Source organism: Eretmochelys imbricata, chromosome 4 (assembly GCF_965152235.1).
Source record: "Eretmochelys imbricata isolate rEreImb1 chromosome 4, rEreImb1.hap1, whole genome shotgun sequence".
Classification (NCBI taxonomy): Eukaryota; Metazoa; Chordata; order Testudines; family Cheloniidae; genus Eretmochelys; species Eretmochelys imbricata.
Window position 1 is genome coordinate 43,688,070 of NC_135575.1, and position 13,182 is coordinate 43,701,251.

General features: G+C 39.2%; 1 protein-coding gene across 2 annotated transcripts in view; it reads left to right on the forward strand.

The window, feature by feature from the left end:
* BLTP1 (bridge-like lipid transfer protein family member 1) overlaps positions 1 to 13,182 on the forward strand; it is a 244,078-nt gene that overhangs the window by 27,323 nt on the left and 203,573 nt on the right. For both annotated transcript variants that reach the window (XM_077815193.1, XM_077815194.1), the window contains exons 3-6: positions 166 to 295; positions 5,389 to 5,505; positions 7,441 to 7,519; positions 8,245 to 8,309. In XM_077815193.1, the coding sequence (XP_077671319.1) occupies positions 199 to 295; positions 5,389 to 5,505; positions 7,441 to 7,519; positions 8,245 to 8,309 (358 nt within the window). In that variant the 5' untranslated portion in view covers positions 166 to 198. The remainder of the gene's footprint in view (positions 1 to 165; positions 296 to 5,388; positions 5,506 to 7,440; positions 7,520 to 8,244; positions 8,310 to 13,182) is intronic.

Genomic DNA, 13,182 nt, shown 5'->3' on the forward strand with positions numbered 1-13,182 from the left:
GCAATGACGTTTGAGAACCCCTGGGTTAGAGTATGAATGTGAACTCTTATCTTCTGGGTTACGTGAGAGCTAAACCCTTATGAGTTCTTTAACATGGTTTTGTGTGGGAACTTTTTGATAGTTTTGCTGTGCTATGTTATTCAGTTTGGAATCTTTCTCTTTCAGCCCTTTAGACACTGATACAACATCAATCTAGCAATGGAACAAAAAAAAAATGACAGTATTGTCCCAAGTATCACACAGTTGGAACACTTTTTGACAGAACACGACTCCAATGTTGTTTGGCTATTAGTTGGTAAGTTGAATATATTCTGGTTTTGTTAAATGTTTTTTTGTGAATCCATTAAACATACTTTTCTAGATAGTACTAGATACTTTTCCTGTAGCTCAGGAAAGCTTATGCTCAAATTGGTTAGTCTCTAAGGTACCACAAGTACTCCTTTTCTTTTTGTGAATACAGACTAACACGGCTGCTACTCTGAAACCTGTTATATAGCATCTGTTACCCAGAAAGATCCCAAAATATTTGAAGATAGAAGCCCCTTCATTCACCATGCAGCTGTTTAGTAGCACACAGCAACACTACTACACAATTTAAGAAGGAAACAAAGAATTGTTTTCAATATAAAATCTCAGGGAATTGGGCCTGGTTACTAAGGTTAACTCTCCTCCTATTTCCCACCCCCCTCCAAAAAGAAAAGTCTCTGTGGAAACTTTACTGATAACAAGAAGATGGGAGCACAATTTTATATCTTATATCTGGAAGAAGGCCTCTCCAGTAGCAAAATACCTTCTACTACCAGAGAGTCTAAAACAGCTATTTGCTATGTTATGTGTGTGTGTGTGTGTGTGTGTATATATATATATATATATATATATATATATATAATACACATACAGTATACACACACACGAGAGAATGCAGTACCATAAAATATATTTCATTTGACCTGTTATGTGGAGGAATGACTAAGTTTTCTAAAAGATTTGAAAGTAGTGGTCTGTGTTGCAATAAGTATATAGTACAGGATGCACGTATGTGTCTGTCACATAATATAGTGCATATATACTAGGTAATTGGCACAAGCGTAGGGCAGTCACATTGTTCTGGAATGGGAAAGCCATAGGTGTGTAATGCAGGTTACTCAAGTGAGTGACAATAAAGCCTCTACATCACACCAAACCATAATGGGAGCATTACTGCGTGTTACACAATACAATGGTGATGCAAGAGCATAAGCACCAACCTCAGGACAGACTGTTAAAAGCCAGGGCACAAACCATGAATTGGTTGTGAGTTCTAAACTTAAATTTCACCAACCAAGTGCAAACTCCATAGGCACTTGAACAGCCTTAACACAGAGTCCCAGATGGTCCCCTTCAGTACTCCAGTCTGTCTTGCCATCCAAGTGAGTATATCTCTATGGTAGGTGGCCCATTACACCAAGAATCACAGCAAAATATTCAGGTTACTTCTGATCCTGAAGGACCAGTTCCTGACACCAGGTCACCTGCGCTTTAGGTCTCTCACCAAAGACCAGGCCAGTCCCATAATAAACTAGATGAAGATTTATTAAATTGGAAAAGGAAATTAGAGAGTTATTCACATAGGTTTGGTATGTTGGAAGTAAATCCAACTCCTAATGGAGATGGTTGAGTGATTCTGTGTGATTTAACTCTTATCTGGTCTCTGATAACAACAAACTGGTCTCTGAGACTCTATTTCCAGGTGTTGGGAGGTGAAATGTACAAATGTTAATGACACTCTTGTGGGAATAAATATATTACAGCTGGTATGTGGGTATGTTTTTGTATTTTTTGCTGGAATGTTATTAAGCACTAAATTTTCTGAGGAAATTATTATTAGTGTTAGAAGGTAAATACAAAGCAAGCAGTTCTTTGCAATAACTCTAAACAAAAATGTTGTTTTTTTTGTTTATCTTTGTACTTAATTTTAAAATGTATATTTTGCCCATTATTGTGAGATCTGGGTACATAAAATAAAACATAAAAGTATTGCATGCAATGGACACATCTTAAACCCACTCATGCCCCTAACTGTCTTGGTCAGTAGATGAAGATACAAATGCACACTAAGGAAGAGCTGCAGTTTGTTTGTTTTTTTGTTTTTGTTTTTTTTTAAAAAGTGTCTTCAACCAAATCTTAAAATTGCCAAATTTTGGTTCTGGAGGATTGTAATAAGGAATGAATTACAGAGCTGAACATTCTCTGCTAAACTTTCCTCCCCATTTCCAGAAGGCCCCTTGGAACAGACAGCAAAACTTTCCTGTTGATTGCAGCTAATAAGGTAGAAATTGCAAAGATGCAGTGATTGCCATTAAGAAAGCTGCATAGTCACTAATGTACTGCAAAACTTGCACAACATATTAATATTTTACATTTAAATCTTTCACTTAAAGGTCTCAAACTGATTTACAGTATTTGTTTTGTAGTATGCAATTTTTAATTTTTTTTAACATAATAAGTTGCTTGGAACTACACTTTAACAATTTCAGCATTTGAGGACAGTTGCAGTTCACAGTTCACTGGTTAAGTGTCTCATTTATGTAAATTAGTAATTTGCATAAAAATCCTTTGTAATCGGGGTTAATTGCAATTGGCCTCCATTTATTCATGAACTGTGGAATTCAACTTTATAATGTTTCTGTGAACTTGGCATAGGTACTGGAAGTAAGGGTACGGGGGGTGCTACTGCACCCCCTGTCTTGAAGTGGTTTCCATCTTGTACAGGATTTACAGTTTGGTGCAATGGCTCTCAGCACCCCCACTATAAAAATTGTTCCAACACCCCTGGAACTTGGTGCAAATGATGCTTCAGTTATCTTCATTTTTATCTTCATTTCATTATCTTTCATTTTTATATTCTTTAATGTTAAGGGGCCTGTTGTTCTGATGGTAAGAACTGAACTTGGTAGGTAAAGGGGAAAACACTTACAGATTAAAGTAATTTCAACCACTGATTTAAAAAAGCTTCCAAAATTTGCCTATTTAAAACACTAAGGACTAGAACCAGAAAGCCCAACATTCACATCCTCAAAACCCCTGTTCAGCTGCTGCCTAACTGTGTAGATGCCTAAAATCGCACGGTGCCTACATCTCCACCTAAAAATCTGCCAATAAGTGTGCGCATTGCCACCTCAGTCCTGATACTCCGTGCCTATCGCATGCCTCCTTCTCCCTCCCCCTGTACCTCCAGTTGGATCTTCAGACAAAGCATTACCCCACCCATCTCACCTGCAGAACCCAGTCTGGTTACCTCTGAGAATGCCTGCTGGATTGGAGGGGAAAGGGTGTAGCCTAATCCTAACCCTTCAAAGGGAGATAGGCGCCTCTCTGGTCCCGATTTAGGCACCTATCTCTGCTTGGGATTTACAGCTGTGAATATCTTCCTGAACTAAAGTGTTTGAGCTCTTCTAGAAAAAAATGGAGGAGCAGTAGGTACTGGTGCTCCCCTTTATAATCTTTAGGCCAGTGATGAGAGCACTTTACTATATTGTAGGAGACAGGGTTCAAATCCCTCTTCTGCCTGATTTGGAGCAGGGGTTTCAACCCATGTCTTCTCCCCTCTCAGGAAAGGGCCCTAACCACTAGGCTATGTATAAATAAATGACACTAATTGGAACAGGAACTTGAACTTAGGTTCTCCCGCATCTCAGGTGAGTGCCCTAAACATTGGGCTATAGAGTCACTTTCCCTCTTTCTCTGGCCCAATGAATATTTAATTATTTATACAAAATGGAATGGCTTCTACAGGAGAGATTCAGAAAGACTCATTCCAGAATCTAGCAGTTAGGACACTATCCTGAGAGGGAGAAGACCTGGGTTTAAATCCTACTCCAAATAAGAAAGGGAGGGGGATTTGAATCTAGGTCTCCCATGTACTTGGTGAGGGTGCTAATCACTGGGCCTAAGTGTCTAAGGAGGTGGCGAGAAAGGGCTTAGGAGCCTAACTCCAGGAGAGTGTTCATGGCTTGAATCCCATGGGGAGATCGGTGCCTCTCTCCTTTGTCATTCCTATTGGCTAGATTAGGGAGCTCCCTGCTCAGTTTGCTGGCATTTATGGATCCCATTCTTAGAGGCCTAACTCTCCCCATGCCTTGTGTAGGCACTTAACTCTGCTCTGATCCTTAATTTCATTTGTGGACCTATTTTTTTTTTATTGCTCACTTTTAAATATGCTGTATAGTTTTGTAACCATCATTTTTATGTGGGGAGGTACACTGAGATCACTCAAAATATAAAGATTATTTGGAATTGTCATCAGATGTGAAATCCTGTTCTCTGGCACTGCTTAATGATTCTCTCTATATTATTGATACATGGAACCCAAAGACCACAGCCTATCTTCTCCTTCTCTTCCCATATAAGCTATTTAAACAGGTAGTGAAGAAGGGCAACAATGGGTACGTTGTTTAAATTAATGGTAAGAGCAGGAAGTTAGGGGTCCTGGGTTCTGTACTAGTTCTAGTTTCTGCTACTAAAACTCTGACACTGGGTAAGTCACTTAGGGCCCATGTACACTGCCCCACAGTTTGGACTACAGGGGCGTGAATAGCAGTACACACCAAAGTGCTGTGCCGTAACTCCCCCATTTGGACACTGCAGTTCAAACTAAAAATTTCTTAGTTTTCTGTGAACTAGGAATCTTTTAGTTTCTCTCATCCAGTTTTCTTTCTGGAAACTTTGTGAACCATTTTGACTAGAAATAGGTTACTTGATTTTAATCAACTCATGTAAAAACTACTTCTGGGACTAGAAGACCTAAATTTATTTTGATTGGCATATTTCTAATTGGATTGAAATTCCCATGATTTTTTCCATCAAATTCCAATTTCAAACTAATAAAACTGAGAGGTATCGGCCAGTCCACTGATTCTTGTATTAGCACAAAGTACTACTGTGTGACAAATTGCTGGACTAAGATGTAAAGGCTGGAAATCATACGAGATGATGTGCTGAATCAGGGGCGATTGTAGCTTGGCTAGGACTTGTTTTCTCATTTTAGTTTCCATTTACTTGTGGATTTGGCCACACACAGAGGAGACCATCAAATCTATGGGTTTTGTTTGGGTTGTGGGAAATGGTAGCTAATTAGTGGGTGATACTTTTCTACTATTGGCCAAATATTGTATGATAGTGGGAGTGAAGAGAGAAGGGCAATGGAGAATCTATATCTTCCCTCCCCCAGTGTTAAAAGCGCATGTGAATTACAAACATGTTTTTGTATGGGTTTTTTTAATTGGGAGGGGAAAATAGAGAGAGGGGCATTGTTACTGGGCTTTGTATTTTGGTACACAGTACTTTTATCGGGTCACACAAGTGTAACTTTAATACGAACTAAAACGAATATGTTAATCTTTTCAACAGCTACAATCTTGTCTTGTGGATGGATTATCTACCTCACTTATTATAATTCCCGAAATGTTGGACTTATTTTAACATTGGTTCTGAACAGATTATATAAACATGGCTACATCCATATTGGTAAGTTGTGGTTACTGTAATATGGGTACATGTGAATCTAATCATTATTTTTGATGATATTTTGTAGTTCATCCTAACATGACTTATTAAAAACTACAGGGCGCATCTTAAGTGTTTCTGTTTACTAAAGTAGTTTTCAAAATAACCAGAATAGTTGATTTCAACAAACACATTTTTTCAACAAAAAAGTATTTGATATATAACTCAGGATGTTTCTTAATGTAGGTAAAAAACCTAATCCCAGTAAATTCCTGTTTTGAAATTCCTCATGATTTATGGTCAGTTCAGGTTGATTACAAAAATTATAAAACCCAAAGGTGCCATATTTTCATTTGTTAAAGAAATCACGTTAACTTTCACTGTTATCTTCCCCTCTCTTTCCAAAGCTACACATCACAATGCCCATTCTTCCAACTGAAGAAAACTGGCTTGGGCTCGCTCTGGAGCCCATCAGTGCTCCTTGTGAATCAACCAGATAAATTGTTGCTGACTGATATGAGGATTTTTTTTTTTCCTTCTCCCACCCTTGGGGCTGAGTGCACTGTCTCTGCAGTGCAGCTAGCTACTGCAAATCCAGAGCAAAGGAGTGGACTGGAATCTCAAGCTCTTATTTTGTGTGTGATGGTGCATTGTATTAATAAACTGGCGGACTAGCTAATCCTATTAATTCTTATTGGGACAGTAATATTTAGAATTTATACTGGTAAGGAACTTTGTCAAAACCCATTAACTCTCTTTTATTTTTTAAATTTAAAAACATTTTTATGGAATAAACCAGGTCAGTACAAATCACTTGGGTGCTCGCCCACATTACAAAAATATATACGATGCTGAGTCATGTAAGGTTTTATCCCACAGTCTGACTCTGATTGTCCTTTTAATTTTCTATCTCCACTTCAATCTCCCAGGCCTCCCTCTCTGTGCTACTCGGAATAACTTGTCTTTTTAATCTTGGACTTGTTCTATAGCTACTGATCGTATATACAATGAAAATAGAAGCTAGAAAAATTGTATTAATCTACTGATGATTTAAGGGATCTGAGATCCAAAAATTCCAAACCATGTTCAAATCCAGTACTTATTATGACCTGTAGTGACTTCAGCACTTATTAGATGAAGTATTTGATATATATGTTGTATTTTTAAAAACAAACAAACTCTGCAATGAAATTTGTATTAAGGGAAAGCAACTGGAGATAGCTATCCAAAATATGTGGTGTTCTTTTTAACTTTCGCAATCATCATGGATATTGGATCCCACTAGTCCCATTTCTGGACTAGCTGTGATTGGTTTGTTGATGTCATTTTAACACAAATAAGGTTTTTTATGCCTACTTTGCTTAACTTCTTGTTTCTAAGCAAGTTTAAAAAGGATTGGGGAAAATATATGGCCCATCACCACCCTGCTTTGTTGCAAAGGAAATTGAGCCATGCTGATGTGTCTGCTTTCTTGTTAACTCCTCTGTCACCCAAATGTTCAAATCTTCAGATGAGACTGCTAGACTTGAAGGCCTAGGCCTGAAGGCTGCTAGGTTTACTACTACCAGAAACTTGTATGTATTTTATGGTGAATCTTAACTTTGTCTTGTCTTCCAATTATTTAACTTAACTATACAATCTGTAGTAACCAGTGATATTGATACATATCTTACATGTTCAAAATAGTCATTCCATCACTTTCCTCAAACTTAATGATATAGGCCTACATTTTTAAAAGTGACTAGTGATTTTTGGTTGCCCAACTTGAGACATCCTAAAGATGCTTGATGTTTCAGAAAGTTCTGAGTCCTCTACTCTCTCTGAAAGTCGTCTATAAGGGCAAAAACCAAGGCACCCAGAATCACAAGTAAACCTTTTTCAAGAATCAGTTGTTCCCTTTCAGAAAAAGAAATTAAACAGACAAAAGCCTTACATGAAGTCTTTCTTTTAAAATAGGTTCCTTTTCATTCTCTGTCCTGTCCGGAAAAGTCATGGTTCGTGAAATCTATTACATTACAGAAGACATGTCTATCAGGTACTTGTTTGTAAAAGAATTACCGTTCTGGTTCTTTAAAATGTATTTTTGTTCCCTGTTGGTAAGACTACATTAAGAAATAGCAGATCTTTAACATGAAACTGATTCTCGTTGGTAGGTATGGGGCCAAACTGGTTCCCTCTTACAATTGCATAACCCCACTGACCCCTTCTCCACTGTTGTTGCATTGTAAGTTGAAAAGTTCCAGTATCTCATATAAATCTAATAAAAATTGACTGTATTAAGAGAGTGCTTTTCAGAATATAACAGAAAATTCTATTCGCTAATGTCTCTTACTTCATTGCACTCTTAAGTTTTTTATAAAACAGTAAAAAGTAAAACTTTTAAAGTCCAAGTTCTATTAAAATATTTGAAAGATCTATTTTAGCCAAGCAACTTACACTTAATTTTTTTCATAAATTTTAATAATTACATGAAATGTAGAGCAGGGGATGTTTTGGTAATTCTTTCAGCCAGAGGTCCAAAGCATTAAGAAGGAAACAAATAAGGGATTCTGAAAGTGAGGGTTTTTTGGTTACACTTGTGCATCTGCATAACATAAAGATTGGGCATTAGTTATTTGAATCTATTATTGTGATGCTGTTCATACAGTTTTAAGAAGGAAATCTTTCTACAGTGTTTAAGGCAGTTTTTCAAGCTGCTGTACATAAAAGATCTATAAACTGTGTTCTTAAATTCCTATTTATGTAATTTATCCAATTTAGAATCCAAGATGGATTTATTATATTTCGCTGGTGGAAAATGTACAATCCAAAGCAGAAACAACATGGTAAGTTTCATCATAGTGTTTCAAAGTTTGAATTGAGCTTTAGAAATATGTTCTCTTGGCATTGTTTGTTAGTCACTGGCTTTCTGTTGGAAGTATTTAAATTTAAAGTATTTAAATTTTAAGTATTTAAATTTACCATAGAGAGGTGTTGTCTTTCGATCAAGGTGAGACAAACAGGTGGTGAAAAGGAAGCTAACACTGCTGTTGCCTTTGTAGTACCAGTTCTGTGGATAAACAGGGAACTTCCATTGTAGGGGTGTTCGTCTGGCTCTTCCAAGTAATAACTGACTGTAAAAAACAGAAGGGGGAGAAAGTTGTTGAACTTTCTTTGGAGATGTTAGCAAGTCTTGTAAATTTATAATGAATAGTATTAAAATCAAGTTCTCCTTACTGTAAAGGCTGATGACTTCTCACAATTATTCAATTAAGTGGAGACAATAGTACATAATTTTAAAAGGTGAAATACTTGTAACCTGTTCAGTTTACAAATTTACTTATTGGCTGCAGGGTTTCCACATAGGACTTCAGATTGCCCTGCTTTAGATATTCCCATATCTAGCATTTTAATCATGTTTCCTCACTGGCTCAGGTCATGTTCAACAAATGCAACTGGAGAGTACTACAAAACTTAGAATGTTTCTGTTGGAACTTCTTTGGCTGAATTGTGCACCACTGTTTTTGAACACTTGTACAGAAAATAGCAAACGTTACAAACAGTGGCTCTTTTTCTGGCATTTTTGAAAGAAGATTGTTGATGTAATATCAAAATAACATGAAGGAAATAGTATTCATTAAGTAATTTGATTTCCTCTTTAGAAAGAAAACTATGCTGCTGCCTTTTTTTTTTTTATTCACGGTTGCTTTAGCAGAGCTACTTTTTTTTTTTTTTTCTTCTTAAAAAACAAACTCCTTCACCAGTTCGGCATATTCCACCTTTAAAATATGCTGACTACCTGACTAAATTGCAGAAGTCCAATAGCGCATTACATTTAAAAATCTCTTTATTTTTGTTCTCGTGTAATTTGTTCTGGTGGCAGCTTATCACCCAGAGCGGTCTGGATACCTGATGGAGCCAGGCATGATTGCTGCATCGGTTTGTTCAAATCTGCAATAAAGTGAAAAAGAAATAGAGCTTAAGTGCTCCTGAAGGAAAATGTCTATGTACTACAACGCTTCTAAAAATGAAAAGTGAACGACCAGGAGCTTATATATCTTTATTTAAAAAAGAACAGAAATTCTAAATCTCTGTGTTCCTTCTGGAAAAAAATTCCTGCATTTGTAAGGATTTAAATGTACTCAGGGAAGGCCAATCTCTTAATGGAGCTCCATTGGAGCTCTTAAGTTCCCTTGGGCTTTCCTTCCATCATAATGTAGATATCTGTGAAGCTCATAAACTCCTCAGACTTCCCGTTATGTTGAGGAGGTTTTATGGCTCTTCTGCCTTCTCAATAAACTTCAAGTCAACAGTATTCTATTCCCCTGTGACCCCAGGTTTCATACATTCATTCCTGCTCCCAGATCCACATTAGCCTCCTTGCTGACTCCTAAAATCAACAGGTTTCAGAGTAGCAGCTGTGTTAGTCTGTATTCGCAAAAAGAAAAGGAGTACTTGTGGCACCTTGGAGACAAACAAATTTATTTGAGCATAAGCTTTCGTGAGCTACAGCTCACTTCATCGGATGCATTCAGTGGAAAATACAGTGTGGAGATTTATATACATAGAGAACATGAAACAATGGGTGTTACCATACACACTGTAATAAGAGTGATCAGGTAAGGTGAGCTATTCGTTACAGTGTGTATGGTAACACCCATTGTTTCATGTTCTCTATGTATATAAATCTCCACACTGTATTTTCCACTGAATGCATCCGATGAAGTGAGCTGTAGCTCACGAAAGCTTATGCTCAAATAAATTTGTTAGTCTCTAAGGTGCCACAAGGACTCCTTTACTTTTTGCTAAAATCAACAGAGGCTGCTATGTATCTTTCATAGAGCTTGAGGTTGGAAGGGACCTTCTAGTCTGACCTGTAATATCATGGGCCATTAAGTTTCACCCTGATCTCTACATTGAGCCCAACGACTTTAGTATCCCAAGGCCTGAAATGCTTTCATCTAATTAAACAGTTGTGCACCATCAGGTTTATCTGGGTATATCTCACCTATCTCCTGCCCCTCAATGCTGTGCAAGGAGAGCAACCCCCCCCCACCCCCTGCCCCGCTTTCCCAAGTGTCTGCCAATCTGACCTGGGAGAAAATTCTTTATCAACCCCAAATCTGATGATTAAGTACGTGAGCAAGTACGCCAGCCAGGCATCTAAGAAAGGATTTTTTGTAGCTACTTAAAGCACTGGTCCATTCCATCTGGTATCCCATCTTCAGCTGCAGCCAATTTCTGATGCTTCAGAGGAAGATGAAACATCCCTCCCACTCTCACCCCATGAATATGTTATGCCAGTTGGGCATTGGGGGAAAAAATTCCTTCCTGACTTCTGCAGGCAACTGGCTGAAGCTCTGAAGCATGAGATTTGGTTATAGTCATTGTCTTAATACAGAGCTGCAAGTTTTATGAGCATATTGAGGGTAAAACAGATAATCCTGTTCTCCCCATGACCCGCAAAGGAAGAGGATGAGCAAGAGGATTCACAGATTTCAAGGCCAGAAGGGACCACCATGACCATCCACCTGACCCCCCCGCCCCCCCACCCATGTGTACAGGCTGTAGAATTTCTCTCAGAAGCTAGAAGTGAGCTGTAGCTCACGAAAGCTCATGCTAAAATAAATTGGTTAGTCTCTAAGGTGCCACAAGTACTCCTTTTCTTTTTGCGAATACAGACTAACACGGCTGTTACTCTGAAACCTAGATTAAAGTGTATCTTTTAGAAAGATATCAAATCTTAAAGATTCCGAGTGATGGTGAGTCCAGCACCTTCCCTCTTAAGCTGTTCCAATGTTTGTTTACCCTCTCTGGTTGGAAATTGCATCTTGTTTCAAAGTTGAATTTGTTTAACTTCAACTTCCAGCCATTGGATCTTATGTCTTTTTGTCAGCAAGACTGAAAAGCCCCTCTCTCCCCCACAGACAGCTTTTCCATGTTTAAATACCTAGACAGGGGGCATAGGGTCAGTATTCACGTCAGTCACCATCAGTACCCAGCCCGAGCCAGAGAAGCTAATGATCCAACCAGCAGACTAAATTCGGAGATGAATCCTGGTCACGTGCCACCTGAGGCACATTATGCATACGCGAAGAAGTACCTAGATCAGGGGTGGGCAAACTTTTTGGCCCGAGGGCCACATCTGGGTATAAAAATTGTATGGTGGCCCATGAATTCTTGCAAAATTGGGGGTTGGGGAGTGGGAGGAGGTGAGGACTCCTGCTGAGGGTGCAGGCTCTGGGGTGGGGCCAGAAATGAGGAGTTCAGGGTGTGGGAGGGGGCTCCGGGCTGGGACTGTGGGGTTCAGAGGGTGGGAGGTGGCTTTCAGATGAGGCAGGGAGTTGGGGTGCGGAGGGGTGTGAGGGCTTGGCTGGGGGTGTGGGCTCTGGGGTGGGGCTGGGGATGAGGGGTTTGGGGTGCAGGACAGTGTACCAGGCTAGGATGGAGGGGTTTGGAGGGAGGGAGGGGGTCAGGGCTGGGGCTGGGGTGCAGGGGGTTAAGGGCTTCGGCTGGGGTGCAGGCTCTGGGGTGGAAAGCCCCCAACCCCACTCCCCGGTGGGAGCTTGAGGATAAAAGGTCTGAAGGGCTAGACATGGCCCGCGGGCCGTAGTTTTCCCACCCCTGACCTAGACAGAAGTCACTTCTCAACCTTCTCTTTGATAAGCTGCATACCTTAGAGTCTGCATTAAGCCCATGGTTTCTGCTGATCTACTAAGGTCTATCACAAGACTGGACTTCAGAAGCTACATAGGGAAGCAAAGGTGGAAGAGCCTGTAGCAGCAGGGGCAGGCTGGGGGAATAAAGGAGTAGATTTATACAGCTTGGCTAAGGAGTTGTCAGCCATGCAATACTCAATAGAGGGTTTCCTTCTCCCTGGCTCTCAGCACCATGCATGAGCTCTGCAAGGTATCCTGTTCCATGCCACTGCATGCCTGTCATGAATATTAAAGCTTGTGTTTTTTATGAAGAGGAGGTTTCCAGACAAACTCTGATAACAGAGAGAAGGCTGCAATTTTGTTTTGGTACCACAGTACCAAACTCTGTGTGTGTGTGTGTGTGTTTTGGGGTGGGAAAGTGAATTTTACAAGAATACTGTAATATATATATTTATTTTTAAATTCGAAACCAAACACTCAAAGGGATGGAAAAATCAGTGAGAGACTCTGCCACTGTTGGTGGGAGGTACAAACTGGAATGTAGAGTGGGTTGGATTTATGGGTAGAGCGGGTACAACAGTAAGTCAGTGGTGTGGTTTGCTGAATAATATGTATATGAAATACAAGATATGGGCTGGGGGAAGAGGAAATGGTTAATGAAAGGAGTGATGTGAGCACTGCATATCTTTTATTAGAGTGGTACTGGCAAACCACTAAAATGGGCTGCTGAGGTCAAGGGTTTAAGGAATAATTACATCTTTTACTTAAATAATCTTAACCATTAAGTGCTCTGATAAAACTAGGGCAGGTGCTAATGAACATTTTCTTTAGAACTTATTCTAATTTTCACTTTCCATAGAATATATAGGAGCATGGAAAAAAGCTAATGGAATGGAGCGTGGAAGCATTATATAAAGCTAAAGCAATAAAGAAAACAAGTCTGATAACTTTTTTTGAGTTTACTGAAATTATTACATAATTTCCCAAAATGCATATCTAAAGGGTTTAGTAAGCCATCAGGGACTAAAGTAAACTTTGGAGTAGGGTCAGTCTCTGTGTT